The 22,334-nt window shown below is 40.2% G+C and overlaps 2 protein-coding genes across 2 annotated transcripts; one reads left to right on the plus strand and one right to left on the minus strand.

Moving 5' to 3' along the window:
• Nucleotides 1-2,888: 2,888 nt before the first annotated feature.
• Nucleotides 2,889-6,096, plus strand: LOC309709105 (E3 SUMO-protein ligase ZBED1-like). The gene is made up of 3 exons (XM_082537569.1): nt 2,889-3,906; nt 4,304-4,932; nt 5,022-6,096. Exons 1-3 carry the CDS (start codon nt 2,940-2,942, stop codon nt 5,412-5,414), a joined length of 1,989 nt encoding a protein of 662 aa, XP_082393695.1. The 5' UTR covers nt 2,889-2,939; the 3' UTR covers nt 5,415-6,096.
• A 1,000-nt stretch (nt 6,097-7,096) lies between these two features.
• LOC309708797 (E3 SUMO-protein ligase ZBED1-like) lies at nt 7,097-9,451 on the minus strand (the record flags this gene model as incomplete). The annotated part of the gene is made up of 3 exons (XM_082537086.1): nt 7,097-7,489; nt 7,579-8,207; nt 8,602-9,451. 3 exons carry the CDS (start codon nt 9,449-9,451, stop codon nt 7,097-7,099), a joined length of 1,872 nt encoding a protein of 623 aa, XP_082393212.1.
• Nucleotides 9,452-22,334: the final 12,883 nt, after the last annotated feature.

Here is a 22,334-nt window from a genome sequence, read left to right on the forward strand (position 1 = left end):
ATGCCTGACTGACAACTGTATAAAACAAAAACAACACACGAAGCACAGAGCGCACCGTCGTAAATTCCCCCTAATTTTGGTATGATCCGAGCTCAGGCACTAGGCGACTGAGCACAGCACCCATGTGAGCGAGGGGGGACAAGCTGCTGCCTGCGAGTTTGCTGCAGACAGAGGAGAGCTTAAGTTTGACCAGGTACCAAAGCAAATCATTCGTACTGAACTAATAATGTAAATATGTAAATGGTTGTTTGCCAAAACTCATCAGAACATGTATCTCGTACCTAGTGTTTCTTTTTAGATACCATTTGTTACTTTTCAAATTCATATTTATTAAGTTGTGCAGGCTTGTTTGCACAACAAGGCTAAATAATTATATAAACTTTTCTCAATCTAAATATTGTACTTTGGTAGAATTAAAAAATAAGTGTAGTGCAGGTCTATGATGATTTTTAGTGCTACTATCATCTAGTTCTGATTCTGGTTCTCTCTTGGTTACTGTTGTAGTCCTGTTTTAATTCCGGATCAGTTCTGGGTCTGGTTGAATTGGGGTTCAGTCCCTGTGTCTTGATACAGGCCCGACTTTGTTCTGCCTTGCTGCTTAATTAAAAAACTATATATATATATATATATATATATATATATATATGAAGTCATTCTTTTTTGAACAAAACTCAAAACAGACCATAATAATCTTTCAGTCATTTCTACCCTCACTTAATTTCCTTTCGCTGCTCAGCTCTCACAAAGTGGCTCAGTTATGCTCCAATCACTCTATATTGTGGCCAATCACATGCGAGGATATAGGATAATATCATTATGTGAAAAACAGAGAGGGTGAGAGACGCGACAGTCAAGTGGAGCATCCGTCTGTACTCTCAGTAAGTGAGTGAGACAGTAGACAGCGGTGAGGAGGGCTGTGCGAAAGCAAAAACACATAAATATGCCTGACACCCGTAAACGAAGCAGCATCTGGCTGCAGTTTAAAGACTTTTTTTGTCTCGGTCTTGGTCTCGTCTCGACTCGGTCTCGTCTCAACTTGGTCTTGGTCTTGTCTTGGTCTCGATACCCTCTGGTCTTGGTCTTGTCTTGGTCTCGATACCCTCTGGTCTCGGTCTTGTCTTGGTCTCGGATTAGGCGGTCTTGACTACAAGTCTAGTCTGTTATCCCCACCATTGTCTTAGTCATTGTTATACTCACAGTCATAGAGCTTCATAGCGTTTGTTTAGTGTTTTTTAGTTTGCTTAGGGTTACATGTTTAACTCCTGCCATCATCCAAGTAAAGGATTGCTTTTGTTTAAACCTGCAACTCTTTGTCCACAACTGCTTTTGGGTCCTGTTTCAAAAAACACACCGGTGCAACTCGTCGTGACACAGGCCTATAAACAAAAGATTTTCTCCTGCTCAAACATTAGATTGCAACCAGACTTTTATTTAAACACACACTGTTATTGGAAGATATGCATAATGTGTTAATTAGTGCAGTTAATATTTGGTGATACATAAACTTACTAAACTGAGAAAGTGGTTTGTTGCATGCCTTTGATATTGGCCTGCCACCTTCCTTTCTTCTTCTGTCAGCGTTCTAAATCTGAGTCTGTGGATGTGACCCCTTCCAGAGGTGCAGCCACCGGGTCTTTGACTAGCACGCTTATTGTTCAACACTTGCCTTGTGCTTGCATACTCCCTTGCTTGCAACCTGCAACATTTGCTCTATGCCTGACATCTCTGTGTACTGCTTTTTGGAAGTAAAACATAAAAATGTTGAGAGGGTAAGATGAAGCCAAGGATGTAAGCACAAGTTGCATTTTAGGACTTTTTATCCATCCAATATTGAAATCTAAAATGGACCGTGAGCCAACAGTAAATCTATGCCGAAATGTTTGCTAGGATATCACTCCCATTATTATTAAACTACTTAGTGACCCCTTGTGCCCTATGGATGAGGGCAATACATTTTGTATTGATCGGCAGCAATGTAAACAAGGGTATCTAACTATCCAGAGCCAGTGGAACCTCTCAGTGCATTCAGACCTGTACTCTTCTTCTAGTGTACACTACAAATGCACATGGCCAGTTGCCAAAAGTAGGAGATGACTCATTTGACCATATCTCTTTATTTCTCTTTAGACTAGTTTCTATGGTTTCACACCAGTAAGCTCTCAAATGTGCATTTATCTTTGTAGTGGGGAGTGAATGCACTGCAGGTCTACACTAATATTGTTTTTTATAACTGTTAATGGATTGTTCTTGCTGACTCCAAAAAGCTCAATTTAAGAGAGGAAGAGTTACTCTTTCTGTTTGAGTCATATATTGAATTACTATACATGTGATATACATTCTTTGACTGTATTTGTTGATGCATTTTTCATAATTCTAAATGGAATTTTAACTTTAGTCACTGTTCCTAGTATAACATGAGCCAGAGCATGACACATAACACAAGTTAATCTCAATCCTGACACAACAATGAATGCTTGGAATCCATCTATTCAGATTTTCCTTGATTTTCTATATACCTTGGACAACTGAAATATGAGTATTCCTGTGTTCGGCATCGAAATAAAAAGAATTTTACCAAAACGTTTTGCTGTTCATTCAAGTGAGATCCATAGTGTATTTGTGTGCTTTGGTCTTTGCCTGTGGATGGCATGCATTTGAACACCTGCACAAAATGCTAATGTTAATGCAGTTTCCATTCGAATCTCAGGTATATGAGAAAGCATGAATAATTAATATATACCCATCCACCCGAGTATAACACCTGCACCTGAGACGGCAAAGATTTAAAGTTCATTACTGTAACTATTAGGGCTGAACGATATATCGCATTTGCGATAATATCGCGACATGATCAAGTGCAATTTTCTAACCGCAAAGGCTGCGATTATACGCTGCGATTATACTCCGTTTACGTGACATGCGCGAGTAAAACATGTGATATGATCAAACGAGATTGTCTAACCACAGAGGCTGCACTCTGGTCACGTGACACGGGGAGCAAAGTTTTGAAACAGTCTACCGAGAGTGAACTAGCAAGCAAAGCTGTAGCCTACACAATGGCCTCAGGTTCAACAGAACCAGAGCCTGCGGGGATGCTAGTACCAAAGAGGAATGGAACATCAGCCGTGTGGGAATATTTTGGGTTTAAAACAGATGATGTCGCACAGAGTCAGGTACTGTGTAAAACCTGTCTTGGTAGAGTTTCTACATCTCGCGGAAACACTACGAATTTGTACCAGCACCTTAAGACTCGGCACAAAACAGAGTATGGTAGATGTATGGCTAAAAAATCTAGTAGTGTGCAGAATAAACCTAGTAACGTTACTCGGCAAGGATCACTGACCGAACTGTTTGATGGTGTTACGCCATATGAACGCACTTCAAAACGGCACGTGGAAATCACCAAAGCAGTAACCCACTGCATCGCGAAAGACATGATGCCCGTCAATACGGTGACCAAGCCTGGGTTCAATAATTTGGTAACTACACTGGATAAGAGGTACAGAATGCCCTCCCGCACGTATTTCAGTCAGACTGCAATACCCGAGCTACATATGCAATGTAGGCGGAGGGTCGCAGCGGAGTTAAAGGCTGTTGAGTTTTTTGCGGCGACAACAGACATGTGGTCAAGCCGTACAGCAGAGCCCTATCAAAGTCTGACGGTGCATTACATTACCGAAGACCTCCACCTCGAAGCTCGCAGCCTACAAACGGCCTACTTCCCCGAAGACCACACAGGGGAAAACATTGCTGCTGGCCTGAGAGAGGGGCTTGCGTGTTGGGATCTCCCTGAAGACAACCTTGTCTGCATAACGACGGACAACGCGTCAAATATGGTGAAAGCAGCACAGCTGAACGAATGGACCAGGCTCCAGTGTTTCGGACACAGATTACATCTTGCTATTGGTAAGTTACTGCCGTGAGAGAGAGAGAGAGAGAGAGAGAGAGAGTGTGCGTGTGCATGCATGTATGTGCGAGCCTGTGTATCACTCTCTCCTACAAACACACCACACTATTATTTATCTTGTTCTTTACTGCTGTTAATTCTAGATATGTTATGTCAACCCCACCCTGATGTACCCACCTCTTCTTATGTATTTTCTTTTTTGTTTTTGTCTTATGGTCTTATGTTCTTGTATGTCATGATGTATGTAACAGTAGCTTTGGCAACACTGTTCCCATAGTCATGCTAATAAAGCAACTTTGAATTTGAGAGAGAGAGAAATGGTGAAACCTTGCATCATAACTGCAATTGTATGTCTAACACTAATTTTACTTTTTACTTTATTTTTTTTCCCTCCAGAAAATGCAATCAAAGATGGTAGAGTATCAAGAGCAATTGGGCTGTGCAAGAAGTTGGTGGGGCACTTCTCGCACAGTTGGAAGAAAAAGGCAGCTCTCACTGAGGCACAGAAGGAGCTTAAGCTTCCTGAGCACTCTCTCATTACTGAGTGCCCTACAAGATGGGGGTCCAAAGAGAAAATGATTGCCAGAGTGCTGGAACAGATGAAAGCCATATCGCAGGTATTGACAGGTGACCGACATGCACGCTCCCTCATCCCAACCTGGCAGGATGCTGAAGTGTTGGAGTCCATTCATAAGGCACTGCATCCTCTCTCCGAATTTACTGATGCTCTTTCTGGAGAAGAGTATGTGAGCATCTCCTACCTCAAGCCAGTTCTCCATCTTCTGGCAACATCAGTCTTGGCTGAAGATGCTGCGGACACTGATCTGACTAGATCAATTAAAACCAAGGTCCTGGCATACCTCAACGACAAGTATAGTGACCTCAACACCCAGGAGCTTTTGGATGTTGCGTCGTTCATGGACCCTAGGTTCAAAACGCAATACATCAGCGCAGACAACCTTCCTGCCATTAAGGCCCGACTGAAGACAGAAATGGTGGAATCGGCTAGACGTACACATAATCAGGTAAATCCTTGAAAATTATATTTCCACAAACACATAATATTTAAAAATAAGCTAACTGCAAAACTAATGTCTCTCTTCCCATCTGGCAGGAGAAGAGGTCTCGCACTGAAACTGCTCAAAATTCTCCAAGTGCACAGGCCTCTGGGGGAAAGGCAAAGAAGACTATTGGTAGTCTTTTTAAAACCAGTGCGGCCTCTTCAGCTTTGCCTCTGCCACTTGAAGATGTCGTGGAGGCAGAGTTGAATAGTTACCTGTTGACCCCTGTCATTGACGGAGAGGATGATCCCTTAGCCTGGTGGAAGGTGCACAACATTCACTTTCCACGACTGTGCAAGATGGCCCGCAAATATCTGTGTGTGCCAGCCACAAGTGCCCCCTCAGAGCGTCTGTTCAGCACTGGAGGGAATATAGTGACCTGCACTCGCTCATCCTTAAAGCCAGCAAAAGTAGATATGCTAGTCTTCCTAGCAAAAAACCTGTGAGCTAGGATGATTATGGCTAACTGAGCCATACTCATTGTGCACTTTAGTTTGTGCTGTGTTGCTGTTACTTACTGCAGATAATCAAGATGTTCAGCCAGTTTTAATTTAAAGGCGTGTTTGTGTGTGTGTTTACACAATTGTTATTATGTTTGCACCTTATGTGTAATGTTACTGACTGCAGAGATCAGTAAGATGTGTGTATTTTTTATTTATTAGTTTTATTTATTTAATATTATTTTTTAATTTAATGACTGTCTAGTAGTTCACAGATGTCGAAAAACTGAGTGTGGTAAAGCCACTGATTTATTTTATGTATATTTCTGCAATCTGCACATTGTACTGACTTTCATTTTAATGTTTACACCAGGGTTCCTTGTCAGCACTTTATGCTCAGATGTTTGTAAGCTAAAAATAAACTATTGTGTATGTTCAAATATACTGTTGTGATTGAAGTAGTTAAATAAAAATGTCAGTCATCAATTCATGCATCACCTCATGTCATCATAACAGAGGTCTGTCTTCCAGGAAAGAACAGTTTAAAATTAATGTAATATAGTATTGGCCATACTATATGATGTATTGCTTGTCTTTGTTTAATAATACAGAAGACAAAGACCTTAAAAAATAATCGCATATCGCATCGCAATCGCAATATTGGGGCAAAAAAATCGCAATTAGATTATTTTCCATAATCATTCAGCCCTAGAACACATAGTCCAGCTGAACTTTTCATCTGCCTCTCGATGGGGGGGTGCAAACAGAAAGAGCTGCAGGCTTCCTCTTTTCTCCTCAGTGCGCTCAGTTCCCTTTGGACACTGGGTACTGAGAAACCGAGGTGAGAAAAAATAGACATTAAGGGAGAGAGTAGCAGAAGTAATCAAGTGAAACAGAGAGGGGATGATGGAATGAAGAGGAGGAAGAGGGATGGCTTCTATCCCACAGGAGCTTTGGGTAATAAAACTCGCCTGCACGCTCTGTTTATCTCTTAATTAATTCATGTTGGTTTGGCTCATTGGTGTTTTTTATTTCTCTACAGATTTTTGTTCTCTTTATTAGTCGCTGCTAACCTTGGAGCTGTACACTTACAGAAATCTTAATTTTCACACTTACATCTTTCTAAAGGGCTACACAAACACAGACAAAGCATGTACAACAAATAATCAGAATAAATGATAATAAACCACTGATTTTTGGTTTGGTTTTATTCAGCTGTGAAGCGCTTTGTAACTGTGTGTTTTAAAAAAGTGGCATACAAATAAAGCTAAAAGAAAATACTAATAATTAAAGTCCAGTCAGTCTCACTGTACGGAAGTGCGGAAGAGTCCTGTGGACACTGAAGACCCCTAAAAGATTGTTTACTGCAGTAACACTGCTTAATTAGTGTTTACACATGATGAGGACCCTCATTTTTCTCTGCACATACACATGGTGAGAAGCTCCCACTCCTACACTACTGTGATTAACAACACTAAGTCCTTCTTATTGCATAGTTACTAGGGCTGAACGATTATGGAAAATAATCTAATTGCGATTTTTTGCCCCAATATTGCGATTGCGATGCGATATGCGATTATTTTTTAAGGTCTTTGTCTTCTGTATGATTATCTGCAGTAAGTAACAGCAACACAGCACAAACTAAAGTGCACAATGAGTATGGCTCAGTTAGCCATAATCATCCTAGCTCACAGGTTTTTTGCTAGGAAGACTAGCATATCTACTTTTGCTGGCTTTAAGGATGAGCGAGTGCAGGTCACTATATTCCCTCCAGTGCTGAACAGACGCTCTGAGGGGGCACTTGTGGCTGGCACACACAGATATTTGCGGGCCATCTTGCACAGTCGTGGAAAGTGAATGTTGTGCACCTTCCACCAGGCTAAGGGATCATCCTCTCCGTCAATGACAGGGGTCAACAGGTAACTATTCAACTCTGCCTCCACGACATCTTCAAGTGGCAGAGGCAAAGCTGAAGAGGCCGCACTGGTTTTAAAAAGACTACCAATAGTCTTCTTTGCCTTTCCCCCAGAGGCCTGTGCACTTGGAGAATTTTGAGCAGTTTCAGTGCGAGACCTCTTCTCCTGCCAGATGGGAAGAGAGACATTAGTTTTGCAGTTAGCTTATTTTTAAATATTATGTGTTTGTGGAAATATAATTTTCAAGGATTTACCTGATTATGTGTACGTCTAGCCGATTCCACCATTTCTGTCTTCAGTCGGGCCTTAATGGCAGGAAGGTTGTCTGCGCTGATGTATTGCGTTTTGAACCTAGGGTCCATGAACGACGCAACATCCAAAAGCTCCTGGGTGTTGAGGTCACTATACTTGTCGTTGAGGTATGCCAGGACCTTGGTTTTAATTGATCTAGTCAGATCAGTGTCCGCAGCATCTTCAGCCAAGACTGATGTTGCCAGAAGATGGAGAACTGGCTTGAGGTAGGAGATGCTCACATACTCTTCTCCAGAAAGAGCATCAGTAAATTCGGAGAGAGGATGCAGTGCCTTATGAATGGACTCCAACACTTCAGCATCCTGCCAGGTTGGGATGAGGGAGCGTGCATGTCGGTCACCTGTCAATACCTGCGATATGGCTTTCATCTGTTCCAGCACTCTGGCAATCATTTTCTCTTTGGACCCCCATCTTGTAGGGCACTCAGTAATGAGAGAGTGCTCAGGAAGCTTAAGCTCCTTCTGTGCCTCAGTGAGAGCTGCCTTTTTCTTCCAACTGTGCGAGAAGTGCCCCACCAACTTCTTGCACAGCCCAATTGCTCTTGATACTCTACCATCTTTGATTGCATTTTCTGGAGGGAAAAAAAAATAAAGTAAAAAGTAAAATTAGTGTTAGACATACAATTGCAGTTATGATGCAAGGTTTCACCATTTCTCTCTCTCTCAAATTCAAAGTTGCTTTATTAGCATGACTATGGGAACAGTGTTGCCAAAGCTACTGTTACATACATCATGACATACAAGAACATAAGACCATAAGACAAAAACAAAAAAGAAAATACATAAGAAGAGGTGGGTACATCAGGGTGGGGTTGACATAACATATCTAGAATTAACAGCAGTAAAGAACAAGATAAATAATAGTGTGGTGTGTTTGTAGGAGAGAGTGATACACAGGCTCGCACATACATGCATGCACACGCACACTCTCTCTCTCTCTCTCTCTCTCTCACGGCAGTAACTTACCAATAGCAAGATGTAATCTGTGTCCGAAACACTGGAGCCTGGTCCATTCGTTCAGCTGTGCTGCTTTCACCATATTTGACGCGTTGTCCGTCGTTATGCAGACAAGGTTGTCTTCAGGGAGATCCCAACACGCAAGCCCCTCTCTCAGGCCAGCAGCAATGTTTTCCCCTGTGTGGTCTTCGGGGAAGTAGGCCGTTTGTAGGCTGCGAGCTTCAAGGTGGAGGTCTTCGGTAATGTAATGCACCGTCAGACTTTGATAGGGCTCTGCTGTACGGCTTGACCACATGTCTGTTGTCGCCGCAAAAAACTCAACAGCCTTTAACTCCGCTGCGACCCTCCGCCTACATTGCATATGTAGCTCGGGTATTGCAGTCTGACTGAAATACGTGCGGGAGGGCATTCTGTACCTCTTATCCAGTGTAGTTACCAAATTATTGAACCCAGGCTTGGTCACCGTATTGACGGGCATCATGTCTTTCGCGATGCAGTGGGTTACTGCTTTGGTGATTTCCACGTGCCGTTTTGAAGTGCGTTCATATGGCGTAACACCATCAAACAGTTCGGTCAGTGATCCTTGCCGAGTAACGTTACTAGGTTTATTCTGCACACTACTAGATTTTTTAGCCATACATCTACCATACTCTGTTTTGTGCCGAGTCTTAAGGTGCTGGTACAAATTCGTAGTGTTTCCGCGAGATGTAGAAACTCTACCAAGACAGGTTTTACACAGTACCTGACTCTGTGCGACATCATCTGTTTTAAACCCAAAATATTCCCACACGGCTGATGTTCCATTCCTCTTTGGTACTAGCATCCCCGCAGGCTCTGGTTCTGTTGAACCTGAGGCCATTGTGTAGGCTACAGCTTTGCTTGCTAGTTCAGACTGTTTCAAAACTTTGCTCCCCGTGTCACGTGACCAGAGTGCAGCCTCTGTGGTTAGACAATCTCGTTTGATCATATCACATGTTTTACTCGCGCATGTCACGTAAACGGAGTATAATCGCAGCGTATAATCGCAGCCTTTGCGGTTAGAAAATTGCACTTGATCATGTCGCGATATTATCGCAAATGCGATATATCGTTCAGCCCTAATGTGTTCACACCTGTATCCTCCTCTTCATCATCTCTATTGTGCCTCTCGTTCCTTCACTGTGCTAGCCAACCTCACTTGAATGTTTTAGTTCTACTTTATCTATAGATTAGTGATCATATATTCTAATCTATTCTTTTTCTTTCCTCTGATCTCACTCCACCTCCTCTCTGCATGAAAGGTGAAATCATGCTCATTACAAACAGAAAGCAGGGTTTTGATTAAAGGGCAGCTTTAATTTTAGATCTTGTGTAATTAGGACCTCTGCATTGGTATGCTCTTGTGTGCAATATTGCGTGTTTGAATACGTTGGCGTATTAAAACAAGACCACAGTGGAGGCTTGAATATCTGCTGGAATTTTGTGTCACACCTCTGATCCTGGGTCTTTGTCTTAATTTCTCTCTCGCCCAGTGTGACCCATGAACGCATCCGCCGACGCACTCACTCCTCATCTCTTTTGTTTGTTCTTCTGTTGAAAAATATCTTTCAGAGAAAATGGAAAATTTAGCAGCAGGCTTTGACAACAGTCTTACACGCTTTGAATGTTTATCTGCTGCATTGTCACTGAATACAAATAAAGAGCTGGGGTTGTAAATTTGTAAACTTTAGAGGTACACAACCTGCTGTTAGTCATCTTCAGCAGAGATAGCTAATACTCAGATTATTTAAATAACACCTTCATTTCTTTAATTACACTAATGCATTATGTGTGCAGTATGTTCTGTTATCTAAATTTTGAACTGTTTGTAATACTGATTCACTGATTTTTATCTGTTGTCTATGACACTGACCTTTTTAGTGATGCTAATTGGACCATTTCACCACACCACTTGTTACTTTTCATTTGAAATATATCACATTATTACCACATTATATTATTTTAATAAATAACAAAACTAGCCAAATATTAGATTACAAAACTAAATTAAAATTAGTCTGATGATTGATATCATCGATGATGCTAATATCTGCTGTTTTGTTTAGTATATCCAGACAGCTCGCTTGCCTAAACCACACAAAGCTCCCAGCAGTGAAAATGTGTCTCAAGGGTACGATTTCCTGCTGTCCTACATATGAGAAAGAACCACTGTGAAATAGCCACATAAATCTTAATAAAACATTTTTGTTTCATTAACTTATTCTCTTTTTCCAAGTTTTATTTCATACTGATGCTAAACCCACTTTTGAGTGTGGGTGTTTGGAGGATGCTGTCTAAAGTCTAAAATTGCAACCTAATTGCATGCAATCAAAATTATATTTTATCAAAACTACATCTAAAGTTAGCAAGGCATTAGACTAAAAGAAGAAACTATTAAAAAACTAGCTAAACAAAAACCAGAATATGAAAAATAAAGCTCAGCCAGTGAGCTAAATCTGAATGAACCAGTTTCTGGAAGAAATCTTTCTTTAAAATGGATAATTAACAGTGTCAGCTATTCCCTAGAAAGGTTTTCTGGCAGTAATCCCTAAATAAAAATGATAGCTAAAAGGAAAATAAGGATAAAATGGAAAACATGCAATAAGTTAAAAAAAAAAAAAAAAACAGAAATTGGTGGTATTAATAGACAAGTAATAGAAAGTAGAGTCATGTTCAGTTCATCATCAGTCCATGCTGAAATACTGGATGCAACAGTACTAACAAGAATCAGTACTACCCAACAGTACCTTATATTGTATATTAGTACTTTATTGTTTCTTTATCTATGGTCTTTTTTCCCTCTTTATTGACAGATTGGCAGTAAAGAAAAAAAAAAGGAAACAGGGGAGAGTGTAGGGGAGAAATTAGTTAGACTTGAACCTGAGGTATTTACATACCTGCTCAACCATCGAGATAAACTACCACCCATACTGTATATTACTTATTGTAATATAAACTTATATTATACATATTATTACATTATATTCCAGAATAATTTCACCATAGCCTGATAGTGAGAATAATCCTTTATGTTGTTTCGTTTATGATTTAGCTATTTCATACTGGCTGGTAAAATATCCAATGAATTGTCTGCACTCAGAATCTACAATGTCTGCTGGAAGCAGTTCATTAATTTTTGTCACGTAAATCAAAGAAAGAGTGCACAGCCAAGCTACAGCAGAGGTTCTTACTCCTTGTAGGATTATGTTATAGCACTTCTCACACATGGAAACAGATGTCGAGCACAGCAGCAAACCTTTATTCGAATAACTTAAAAATGGAGATGAAGGCAGCAGTTCATTGATGAGTGGTTATTGAAATGTTGGTTAGACGGTGACTTGTATCTTTTTGATTTTGTTATTGTACAACTGTTTGTATATCTTCACAGTAAAGTGCACAGTGTGACAAAACATTTTTTTCTAAGAGCACATGATCCCATGAGCATACTCAACACTTAGATTTCATTTTCATCTTGTGGCCAAAACATCTTGACTTAGGCAGCAGCTTTAAATTTGTTAATTAGCTCTGTCCACTGTCGTTTGTTTCTGTTTGTCTCTGTTTGTAAACCATTTTCATACATGAGCCCCAGACAGTCGCTGGAAAATAATAAGTTCATTTTCCAATTAGAATTAATTGCACATTTGCATTCAGAGCTGCAGGGTATCTGTGAACACAACTTTAGAGGCTGGACTTGACATAGACTTGACTTTTTGGGGCAAAACAATTTCCATGGCTCAGTCACATTTGTTCTTTCAATTTTCCTTTTGAATTTGTATCCTCATCAAACCTAAATGCTGATATTATTCAGCTAAATCCATGAAATGTAAAGCTCCCAAGTAGTCCTGATAAAAATCTGATTTAATGTCAACAGCGTTCTTTCAGCAGTATCTGTAATTGTGGCCACATAACAACTGAAAATCAAAGTGACTGTATCTTTGATAAGCAGAAGTTAAATAGAGAGATGTTGAAAGTATCTGATAATGAAGACGACAGATGATTTACTTGAAGACATTGTGCTCAAAAAGAAAAAAGCATCCGTTTGAAAGATTTTTTTTTAATTGATACAAAAGTAACTTGTAAAAAAGTTCAGCCAGTCAGCTTGATTTGTTTATAGAGGCGACACAGTTCACTCTGCAATAGTTTCTGTCTTTCCTTGTGTTTTGACAGTGTTGCTCTTGCTCTTCACCACAACCATCCCAACGTCCACCTGCAGATATTTACTCTTTATTTCCCAATAAATCATTGCAAATGTATTCTGGGGGAGTGACAAGGTCCTTCCCTTCAGCAAAATCTATTTCTGCAGGCTGAAAACACCAACAGATAAAATCCATGTTGCCCAATGTAAGTATAATGATCAGAGATGGGCAGCAGCATTACTGTAATCTGATTACTTTTTCAAGTAACGAGTAAAGTAAGGGATTACTATTGCAAAAACGGTAATTAGATTACCGTTACTTTCCCGTAGTAACGCTGCGTTACTGCATTACTAAAACCGTGATTTTTTGCGAGAACGTCTCACGACAGTGATGTAAGCGAGTACGCCGTTAGAGACAACAGCTGTGTGCAGATCAACAATTGATCATATATCGATTGTGAGCGTGCAGCGTTTAAAGCGTGGAAGTACTGACCTTACTTTGAGTTTGATTCCATAAAAAGTGACAAAAACATTAGTGTCCGCTGTGCGTGGGAAGAAAACTTCTTTTTACAGCGAAAAAAACCCCTAAACTTCCGAGCAAGCACCGAGTGCGCAACGACGTAATGGGAAACTCACAGAGAAACTCGCGGATTCTTCCACTGACCGCGGCACACCTGCACCAGGGTAAACCTCCGCCTACCGCAGTCCTGCTTTACAGGTAAAATAGAGCAACAGGACCGCTAGTCTTTGACTTTATTTATTTTCTGCTGTGTTTTACTTGCATCTATTTGAAAGAGTGAGTGTAAACACAAAAAATACTTTATTTTATGTGCTGGAATGTGTAGAAAATAGGTTTAAATGTTAAACTAATTTATTCAAGTCAGAGAATGTTGCATATAATTAAATTTTTGCTTGATGCATAAAGTTAAAAGATTAAAAATAATAAAACAAGTTTTAAAAAGAGACTTTTCCATTTGATTACATTTTGTATGATGGATTATGCAGAAAAAGTAGAATTGGGCTGAAAGATCTATCGCTTTATCACCTCTTCAGGTTGTAAATTGTGTTTTTAAAAAGTAACTAAGTAATTAATTATTTTTGAAAATAAGTAATCAGTAAAGTAACGGGATTACTTTTTGGGGAAGTAATCAGTAATTAGTTACTGATTACTTTTTTCAAGTAACTTAACCAACACTGATAATGATACACTTTTGTAATAAAAAGCATACTTGCTGATAATTTTTGCTTATGCTTTTATGCTTTTACTTATGTTTATTCAGGAAGGACATGAGAAACTTGACATTTGGAAAAACACATTTATTCAATTTCAGAACGCATACATGGTCAAGGTCAAGGTCAAATTTATTTATATAGCACATTTCAAACAGCCGATGCTGCACAAAGTGCTTAACAATATAAAAATGGTATTAAAAAGCAACAATGTAATATAATAATAACAATAAAAAACAATAATAGGACAATAAAAGAATTAAAACAATAACTAAACTAGTTCAAATTAGACCAAAATGCTTGGGTCATAGTGTGTTAAAAGCCAGGGCATAGAAATGTGTCTTTAGTAATGATTTAAATTGCTCAAGTGTTTGTGCAGATCCCAGACTATTCCAAAGTCTGGGACCTGCCACAGAGAAGGAAATATCACCACGGCATTTGAGATTAGTCCGTGGGATGGACAGCATTAGTTTTGAGCTAGACCTCGTGTTTTTTACTGGAGCATAGGCAGAGAGGAGCTCAGACAGGTAAGGAGGGGCTCGGGCATTAAGTGACTTAAAAACAAAAAGTAAAAGTTTAAATTGGATCCTGTAGGAGACAGGAAGCGAGTGTAAAGAAGCTAAAACTGGGGTTATATGCTCTCTCCGTTTGGTACCAGTGACCTTATACAGCTCATGCTGCTGTAGCGGCCCCTCCCAAACACACATATACACTTAGGAGCATGACCAAATTTTTCATGTGTTAAAGAAACATAATGTATCACACATTATGTTACTGAAACATATAATATTCATGCCAGTCAAGTCAGTCATGATGCATTTGAGGTGGCTGGGATTAGCTGTGTAAAATGATTCCCTTGGTATTCACAGCATGCCATCTTCATATTTTCAGTGTTTTGTCCTCTCTGTCTATTCTTTTGTCTGTCTGACTGTTCATAATAAAAGCTGTGTCTACAGAAATCATTAAAACACAAATATGAGAGGAGGAGAAGGTTGAGGAAGAAACACTATGCATTTGTTTTTTGCTCTTTCGTGTACTTTTTCACTTTCAGTGAAACACCTGAAAGAGAAGAGAATGAATACACATCAAACAAGTACACAGAGACTGCAGACGAATTTGGCATTTCAACAGCAGACATTGAGCGATCTAAAGCAGATTACAAATGTACGTTTTGTTTTTTTTTATTCTTTTTTATTTAAAGCAACAGACCGCTATGAAGATATTTTTTTAGTTTGTTTTTGTTGTTGTTGTTTGTTTGTTTTTAGTTTGGTGTTTCTATTAGCCATCAGGTTTAATGCTGCAGGCTATCGAAAACCCACTGAATAATTTATGTGCTTGTGCATAAATAAGAGAAACATGCCATTTTGAAATCTGAGCTTTGGAAAAGTGAATTACGTGAGCACAGATCTGGCTGCACACTCGCTCATGGGCACAACATCTCAGTGATATACCCTGAGTAAAATTCATTTGTTTCTTCTCTTTAAGACAAAAGAGACGGGGGGAAAAAACCAGTAAACAAGAGAAAGTGTTTGTATTCCGTATAGACATAAACTTTCCCTTAAAACATTCTTCATCATACAATTAATTCCATCTATTTGCTTTTGGGTTGTTTAGTTGGATGTTAATTTTGTAGGTTTTGACTTCCTAATGGCTGCAATTATGATAATATACCAATGTGCTTCACATGTGCCTGGAGGCCCCCACCTCAATAGCATCTTATTCACTACTTTCAGCAGCTGTACACTATGTAACTCTACAAACATAAAACATTACATCTCAATACACAATCAAAGCCCACCCAAGCTTAATCCTCCAACCACTATGGCCTACCACTTGGCCACTCTTTGAAAAAAGAAAACAAAGTCTCTTTTAACAAGGAGACACCTCTGGCAGAACTAGGCTCAGGGAGTCAAACCATTTGTCAATCATCTGCCACAAGTGGTTGGAGGGTGAGGGAAAAGATAATAAGGTGAAGCGAAAAGAAAAAGCACAGAAGGTTAATGGCATGAAATAGGGGCATATAAATGAATAAAGAGTGAAAAAAAGGATTTAGAGATGAGCTGTCCAGTGCATCATAGGATCTCCCCCAGCAGTCTGATGATATAGCACCAATAAATAAGCCATGGTTCAAGGACAAATGAGCCAGCCCTACTGCATGAAGTACAAAACATGGTGGGAGAATCAGGACACAGATTGTTGTGCTTAAGTCTTGAGCGTCCCCTCTTCATTTAAGTTATTGAAATACTGAAACATGGATATGTAGTATTTATGCAAAAGTTTTTTACAATTTTAATGAGCACATTTATGCTGAAGCACAAACTGACCTCTGATAAGCAATCTGTATTCAAGTAGTTTTCAGGAATAGGTCTCCAGGCTTCTCTAAGTACGTTACCAGACTCTTCTTTCGATGTTGAATGCCTTTTGTTTCATTCTCTGTCAATATGATCCCACACTTTTGAATAACATTGATATCCAGTCTCCGGGGAGACCAATTCATGACTGATAGTGTTTCCTTGTGTTTTTTTAATCTGGGTAGACTTTTACTGCATCGGAAGTTTGTTTGGAAGCATTGTATTGTTGAAAAAAGAATCTGTTCCCACTCAAGACGCCATCCAGATTCTGATATATGGTGGACTTATTGTGCACTCCTTTTGTTTTGAAAATGTTTCTAAAAACATTGGTTTAATAACAGAGAAAGACCTTTAGCTCTTTGGATGTAAAATATAAAGGATTGACATCAATCCTACATTTGTCTTCTGCTCCTCTTTTGGCTTCAGAGCTGTAGTTCATGTGTGAATGTGAAAAGTGGCTTGAGTCTGATTGAAAAAAAAAAAAAAATACTACAGTCAGAAAAGTGTCTAATCGATTTATGTTAAAAACCTATAAATAACTGTGTAAACTGTGTATAACCCCCTAGGTGGATCTTTCATGTGCTGCACTTGTCCACTAATCCAATCAAATGGAGAATTTAAAATGACTATTTTGACTGAACTGACTGAATTTAAAAATGTGAAGGAATCACACCAGCTACCCCGCCTTAAAAAAACAACAACACAACAAAAGCAATTATTTATAACAAATACCAATTACAAGAACATATGGAAGTTATTTTAACAGTTAAAAAAGCCTTCTGGAGTAGAACAGGAAAAAAGGCAGTCTCATCAGGTGAAAATTTTACGTCAAGCTGTTTGAATTACTACCTGTCTTTTTCTTTGTTGTTATGGTTATTGCGAGTAACAGAGGATGAATTTGGTAGGGAACCAGTTAACATCTTGATGCATGTGTGTGCTAACGAGCAGCTTTGTCACTTTTGTCACATGATTGACAGTTTCATAGATCTCCTCTCTTCCTTTTTTTCCTTGGTTTGTATAGTGCCACACAATATCACCATTTAAAGTGAGCTATATTTGAAACACACGTTGGGCTTTAAACACACTCAAGGATACTTTTTATTTACATAATGATGGTTTATGAAAAGTCAAGTACTGTAAGACATAAGACTTGGACTGAACCCATAATCCACTAATGAAAAAATAAGAGTTTCCAGCGTGTCGTTTTCTCATCTGTTAGGACTTGAAATTTAAAAATTGAGAGCAAATACATCAGAAATCAGATAATTGTATTTTAAACAGATCCACTGTAGCCAAAACATATGACTTGATTATTTAGATGACTAGTACAAAATGACCAGATAATGCAGTATTGGTTTCTGATATTTTAAGATAAAATAGACTGAAGAGTTTGTTTCTGACTCATACATTGACCTCAATGCTGAAGAAACAAATGGCATCATAGCCATCCATCCATCCATCTTCATCCGCTTATCCGAGGTCGGGTCGCGGGGGTAGCAGCCTGAGCAAAGAGGTCCAGACCTCCCTCTCCCCAGCCACCTCCTCCAGCTTGTCCGGGGGAATACCAAGGCGTTCCCAGGCCAGCCGAGAGATATAATCTCTCCAGCGTGTCCTGGGTCTGCCCCGGGGCCTCCTCCCGGTGGGACATGCCTGGAACACCTCGCCCAGGAGGCGCCCAGGGGGCATCCTTGCCAGATGCCCGAACCACCTCAGCTGGCTCCTTTCGATGTGGAGCAGCAGCTGCTCTACTCTAAGCCCCTCCCGGATGGCCGAACTTCTCACCCTATCTCTAAGGGAGAGGCCAGCCACCCTTCGGAGGAAGCTCATTTCCGCCGCTTGTATCCGCGATCTCGTTCTTTCGGTCACTACCCACAGCTCGTGGCCATAGGTGAGGGTAGGGACGTAGATCGACCGGTAAATTGAGAGCTTCGCTTTTACACTCAGCTCCCTCTTCACCACGACTGACCGGTGCAGCGTCCGCATTACTGCAGCCGCAGCCCCAATCCGTCTGTCGATCTCCAGCTCCCTTCTCCCATCACTCGCGAACAAGACCCCGAGATACTTGAACTCCTCCACTTGGGGCAGGAACTCATCCCCGACCCGGAGTGGGCACTCCACCCTTTTCCGGCTGAGAACCATGGCCTCAGATTTGGAGGTGCTGATCCTCATTCCCGCTGCGTTACACTCGGCTGCGAACCGCTCCAGTGCGAGCTGGAGGCCCTCACCCGATGAAGCCAACAGAACCACATCATCCGCAAAAATCAGAGATGAGATTCTGAGGCCACCAAAGCGAAAGCCCTCCGCCACTTGGCTGCGCCTAGAAATCCTGTCCATAAAAATTATGAACAGAACCGGAGACAAAGGGCAGCCCTGGCGGAGCCCATCACCCACCGGGAACGAGTCCGACTTATTGCCGGCAATGCGAACCAAGCTCTTGCAACGGTTGTATAGGGATTGAATGGCCCGTAGCAATGGGCCAGACACCCCATACTCGCGCAACACCTCCCACAGGACGCCCCGAGGGACACGGTCGAATGCCTTCTCCAGGTCCACAAAACACATGTAGACTGGTTGGGCAAACTCCCATGCACCCTCAAGTATCCTCGAGAGGACAAAGAGCTGGTCCAGTGTTCCGCGACCAGGACGAAAACCGCATTGTTCCTCCTGTATCCGAGGTTCGACTAGCGGACGAACCCTCCTCTCCAGCACCCTGGCATAGACTTTCCCGGGAGGCTGAGGAGTGTGATCCCCCTGTAGTTGGAACACACCCTCCGGTCCCCCTTCTTGAAGATGGGGACCACCACCCCGGTCTGCCAGTCCACAGGTACTGCCCCTGATCTCCACGCAACATTGCAGAGACGTGTCAACCAAGACAGCCCTACAACGTCCAGAGCCTTCAGGAACTCGGGGCGGACCTCATCGACACCAGGGGCTCTGCCACCAAGGAGTTGTTTAACTGCCTCAGTGACCTGGCATCATAGCATTGATGTAAAATACTTGCTCTGAAGGAGTCATTGATTTTTCCATCATTGCCTACAAAACCTGGGAATATTAAAACAGTAATCTCTGTGATAGTCCATGTGTATTGCATATCATCATATTACCTAATGTGGTCTATGAGTCAGAATCCAAGCCAAAAGAGAAGAAAAAAAGGGGAAAAAAAATCATTAGCTGACAAATATTATGAAGATATTGTTCATGCCATGCACTTTTTATTTCCTTTTTTAAAGGGTCTTATTATTCCAATTTTCAGTTGAACCCTTGAAATAGAATAAATAAGTCAAATTGAAAAAATCCGTATTTATCTTGGTAGAGCACCAAATGGTTTCCAGCTAGAAGGGAATGTTGAACAGGCACTATGCAAGGATCTAGAGATTTCAGACCTACCATTTATTAGCTCAAACATCAAAAGACATGAATGCTTTAAAAGTATCAACATCAGCTTCTCTCTGAGAGCATGGTGGGAGTTTCTAAAAATAACGGAGTCTTCATTAATCCCATGCAAATGTACACCTATCTGGAATAACCCTGACATATTACAAAACAATAATATGATTAATTTCCCAGAATGGAGTTGTAAAGGAATTAAATACTTAGAACATATATTAAAGGGAACAGAATTTATTCCATTTGACAGACTAGTTGCACAATATGGGATCAACAAGAAAAGATTTTTAGAATATCAACAAATTAAATCCATAGTAAAAAAGAAATTTAACCTCAGTCAAGTTGAATTACAAACACCACCAAGTGCGGCACATTTGTGCGGCACATTTCCTTACTCTTAAATCCCCCAAATTATTATCTAAAATATACAGAACACTTTCTAAATTAAATGAATCAATATTCCTTCCTATTGCAAAGTGGGAAGCAGATTTATTAGTCAGTTTAGACCAAAACTTCTGGTCTCAGATTTGCTTAAAAACCTTTAAATTGATTAAAAATCCCAGTCTGCAATTAATACAATACAAAATACTACATAGAGTGCACTATACAGGTCATCGGATGTTCAAGATGGGCTTTACATCTTCCAACAACTGCTCACACTGTCAAGGCAATACACCAGACAATTACATTCACGCTCTTTGGTTCTGTCCACCAGTGCAGAAGTTTTGGCGTGAGATATGTGAAGACTTATCAAAGTGTCTGAAATGTAACATTCCAACTTCCTCCTTAGTGTGTTTGTTGGGCAGCTTAGATAATGTCACTTCAGAAAAGAATATAGCCCATATGGTTTTCACTGCCCTATGCATAGCCAAGAAAACAGTCCTCATGAACTGGAAAAATAAAAATAATCTTAATTCTAACCAATATAGAAATTATCTATTAGATTACATTAGTCTTGATACAGCCTCTGCCACCACATCAGATCAATTGCTCTGGGCTCCTTTGATCAGCTCCATCGCCTAGTGGGGGTGGGGGTTCATAGTTTGGTCCCGCCTTCACTGTTGTGATTGGTGTGGGGGTAGGGACAGGCTTAGGGCGTCGGGGGGTTCCCCGGAGGAGCGATAGAAGAAAATTTAGAAAAAAAAAAAAATAGAAGGGAATGTTTCCACATAAAACTAAAACGTAATGTTTTGACTGTAACATCCTGAGAATGTTGCTGAGATGTTTTGTTATAGTTTATGTAATAAAATGTTATTTTATGAAATATTCCGACAATGTATATTCCAAAGCAATATGCCTTTTTAATTTAGGATTTAGGTCATATTGTTACATTTCACATATTTTGTCAAATTTCACATATTTTCATTGGTTAGCACTGTTAGCAAGAAGTTTCTGGGTAAGAATCTACTCGCCAGCTGGGGCAATTTCTCTGTTTGTGGGATCTCTCTATTTAATCCATAATTCGGAAGTTTACCATAGAAGTTAATCTAAGTGTGAATGATTGCCTGCCTCAGTATTAGCTGTCTCTCACCAAAGTCAGTCAGGCTTTATTAGTTTCAAAAAAATAACTCTAATTTGTTTTCTAAAATGTTAGGTCATAAAAGTCCAACTGAAGTAGTCAATGGTAGTGACTCAAAATGGCTTTAGAACAAACATTTTCTACCTGTATTAGCTCCTTTTCTTTTAAGAGTCTTCTCATTGACTGCCACTCCCAAACAGAAGGCTGGAAGAGCAGATAGATGAAGCTAATGTACTCATAGCCAGAGCTGTCCCTGAGATCACCATATTAAAGGTAGCTGCTCTCCCTGTTATCGTATGGCTCCAACTGAGAGTTCAGACCAATCCAAAACCTAAACGTTAGCCTCATATAGATTACTTGCTGATATGATTACCCATTATTTGAAAATTTGTCCATGTTCAATACAGTACCAACATCCAATCACTGTAATAGGGTAACAGAAAAAAGCAAAAGCACACTGGGTCACCTTCAGAGTTTTTTCTATTTTCTTTTGTTTGTATTTTTGTGGATGTAATCTGAAGGAATACTACGAAATAGCTAGAGTAAGTGGTGAGAAACAAAAAGCCAAAACCAGTTACCATATTCTTATCTATTTTATCTTATTTAGATAAATAGCAGATTTTTTTTTACCCAATCCAATTTATACCAAGAAATCAGGTGATCTTCTCTATTTTGTCTTAGTGTGTATGTATGCGCACATTTTGTGTGCGTATATATGTGTGAGTGTGTGTCCTTAGAGCTGAATGCCCTCTTCAGTTATCTATGTGTTTCCGACAGACTAGCTTTTATGACTCTCATTAACGAGAGGTAATATATCCACCAGCTCATGCATCAAAAAAGGAGTGGCTGGTCAAGTGTTCATTTCAGTGTACCATATTTAAACAATTAAATTCATGAGCCATTAGAAGGATTAAAAGGTCTGGGATTTAGTTTCAAATGTGGGATTTGACCAGTGCGCTATGGGAGAGAATGGCTGGTAGGCCAGATAGATGTGGAGGAGATGCTGTTGATGATGGCAACAGCTGCGAAGTGAACGGTGAGACTAAGAGAGAAAGACAATTGTGACCTGAGGTGATGTATGTGTGTTGGAATGCTTTCAGTA

The sequence above is a fragment of the Aulonocara stuartgranti genome (genome assembly GCF_965226115.1).
Source record: "Aulonocara stuartgranti genome assembly, chromosome: 6".
Lineage (NCBI taxonomy): Eukaryota > Metazoa > Chordata > Actinopteri > Cichliformes > Cichlidae > Aulonocara > Aulonocara stuartgranti.

Bases quoted from the DNA above. Each gene is read 5' to 3' on its own strand.
- LOC309709105 (XM_082537569.1), top strand. From the start codon at position 2,940: ATGATCAAACGAGATTGTCTAACCACAGAGGCTGCACTCTGGTCACGT. The intron at 3,907-4,303 runs GTAAGTTACTGC...TTTTCCCTCCAG, and splicing joins CAGATTACATCTTGCTATTG to AAAATGCAATCAAAGATGGT. The intron at 4,933-5,021 runs GTAAATCCTTGA...CCCATCTGGCAG, and splicing joins CTAGACGTACACATAATCAG to GAGAAGAGGTCTCGCACTGA.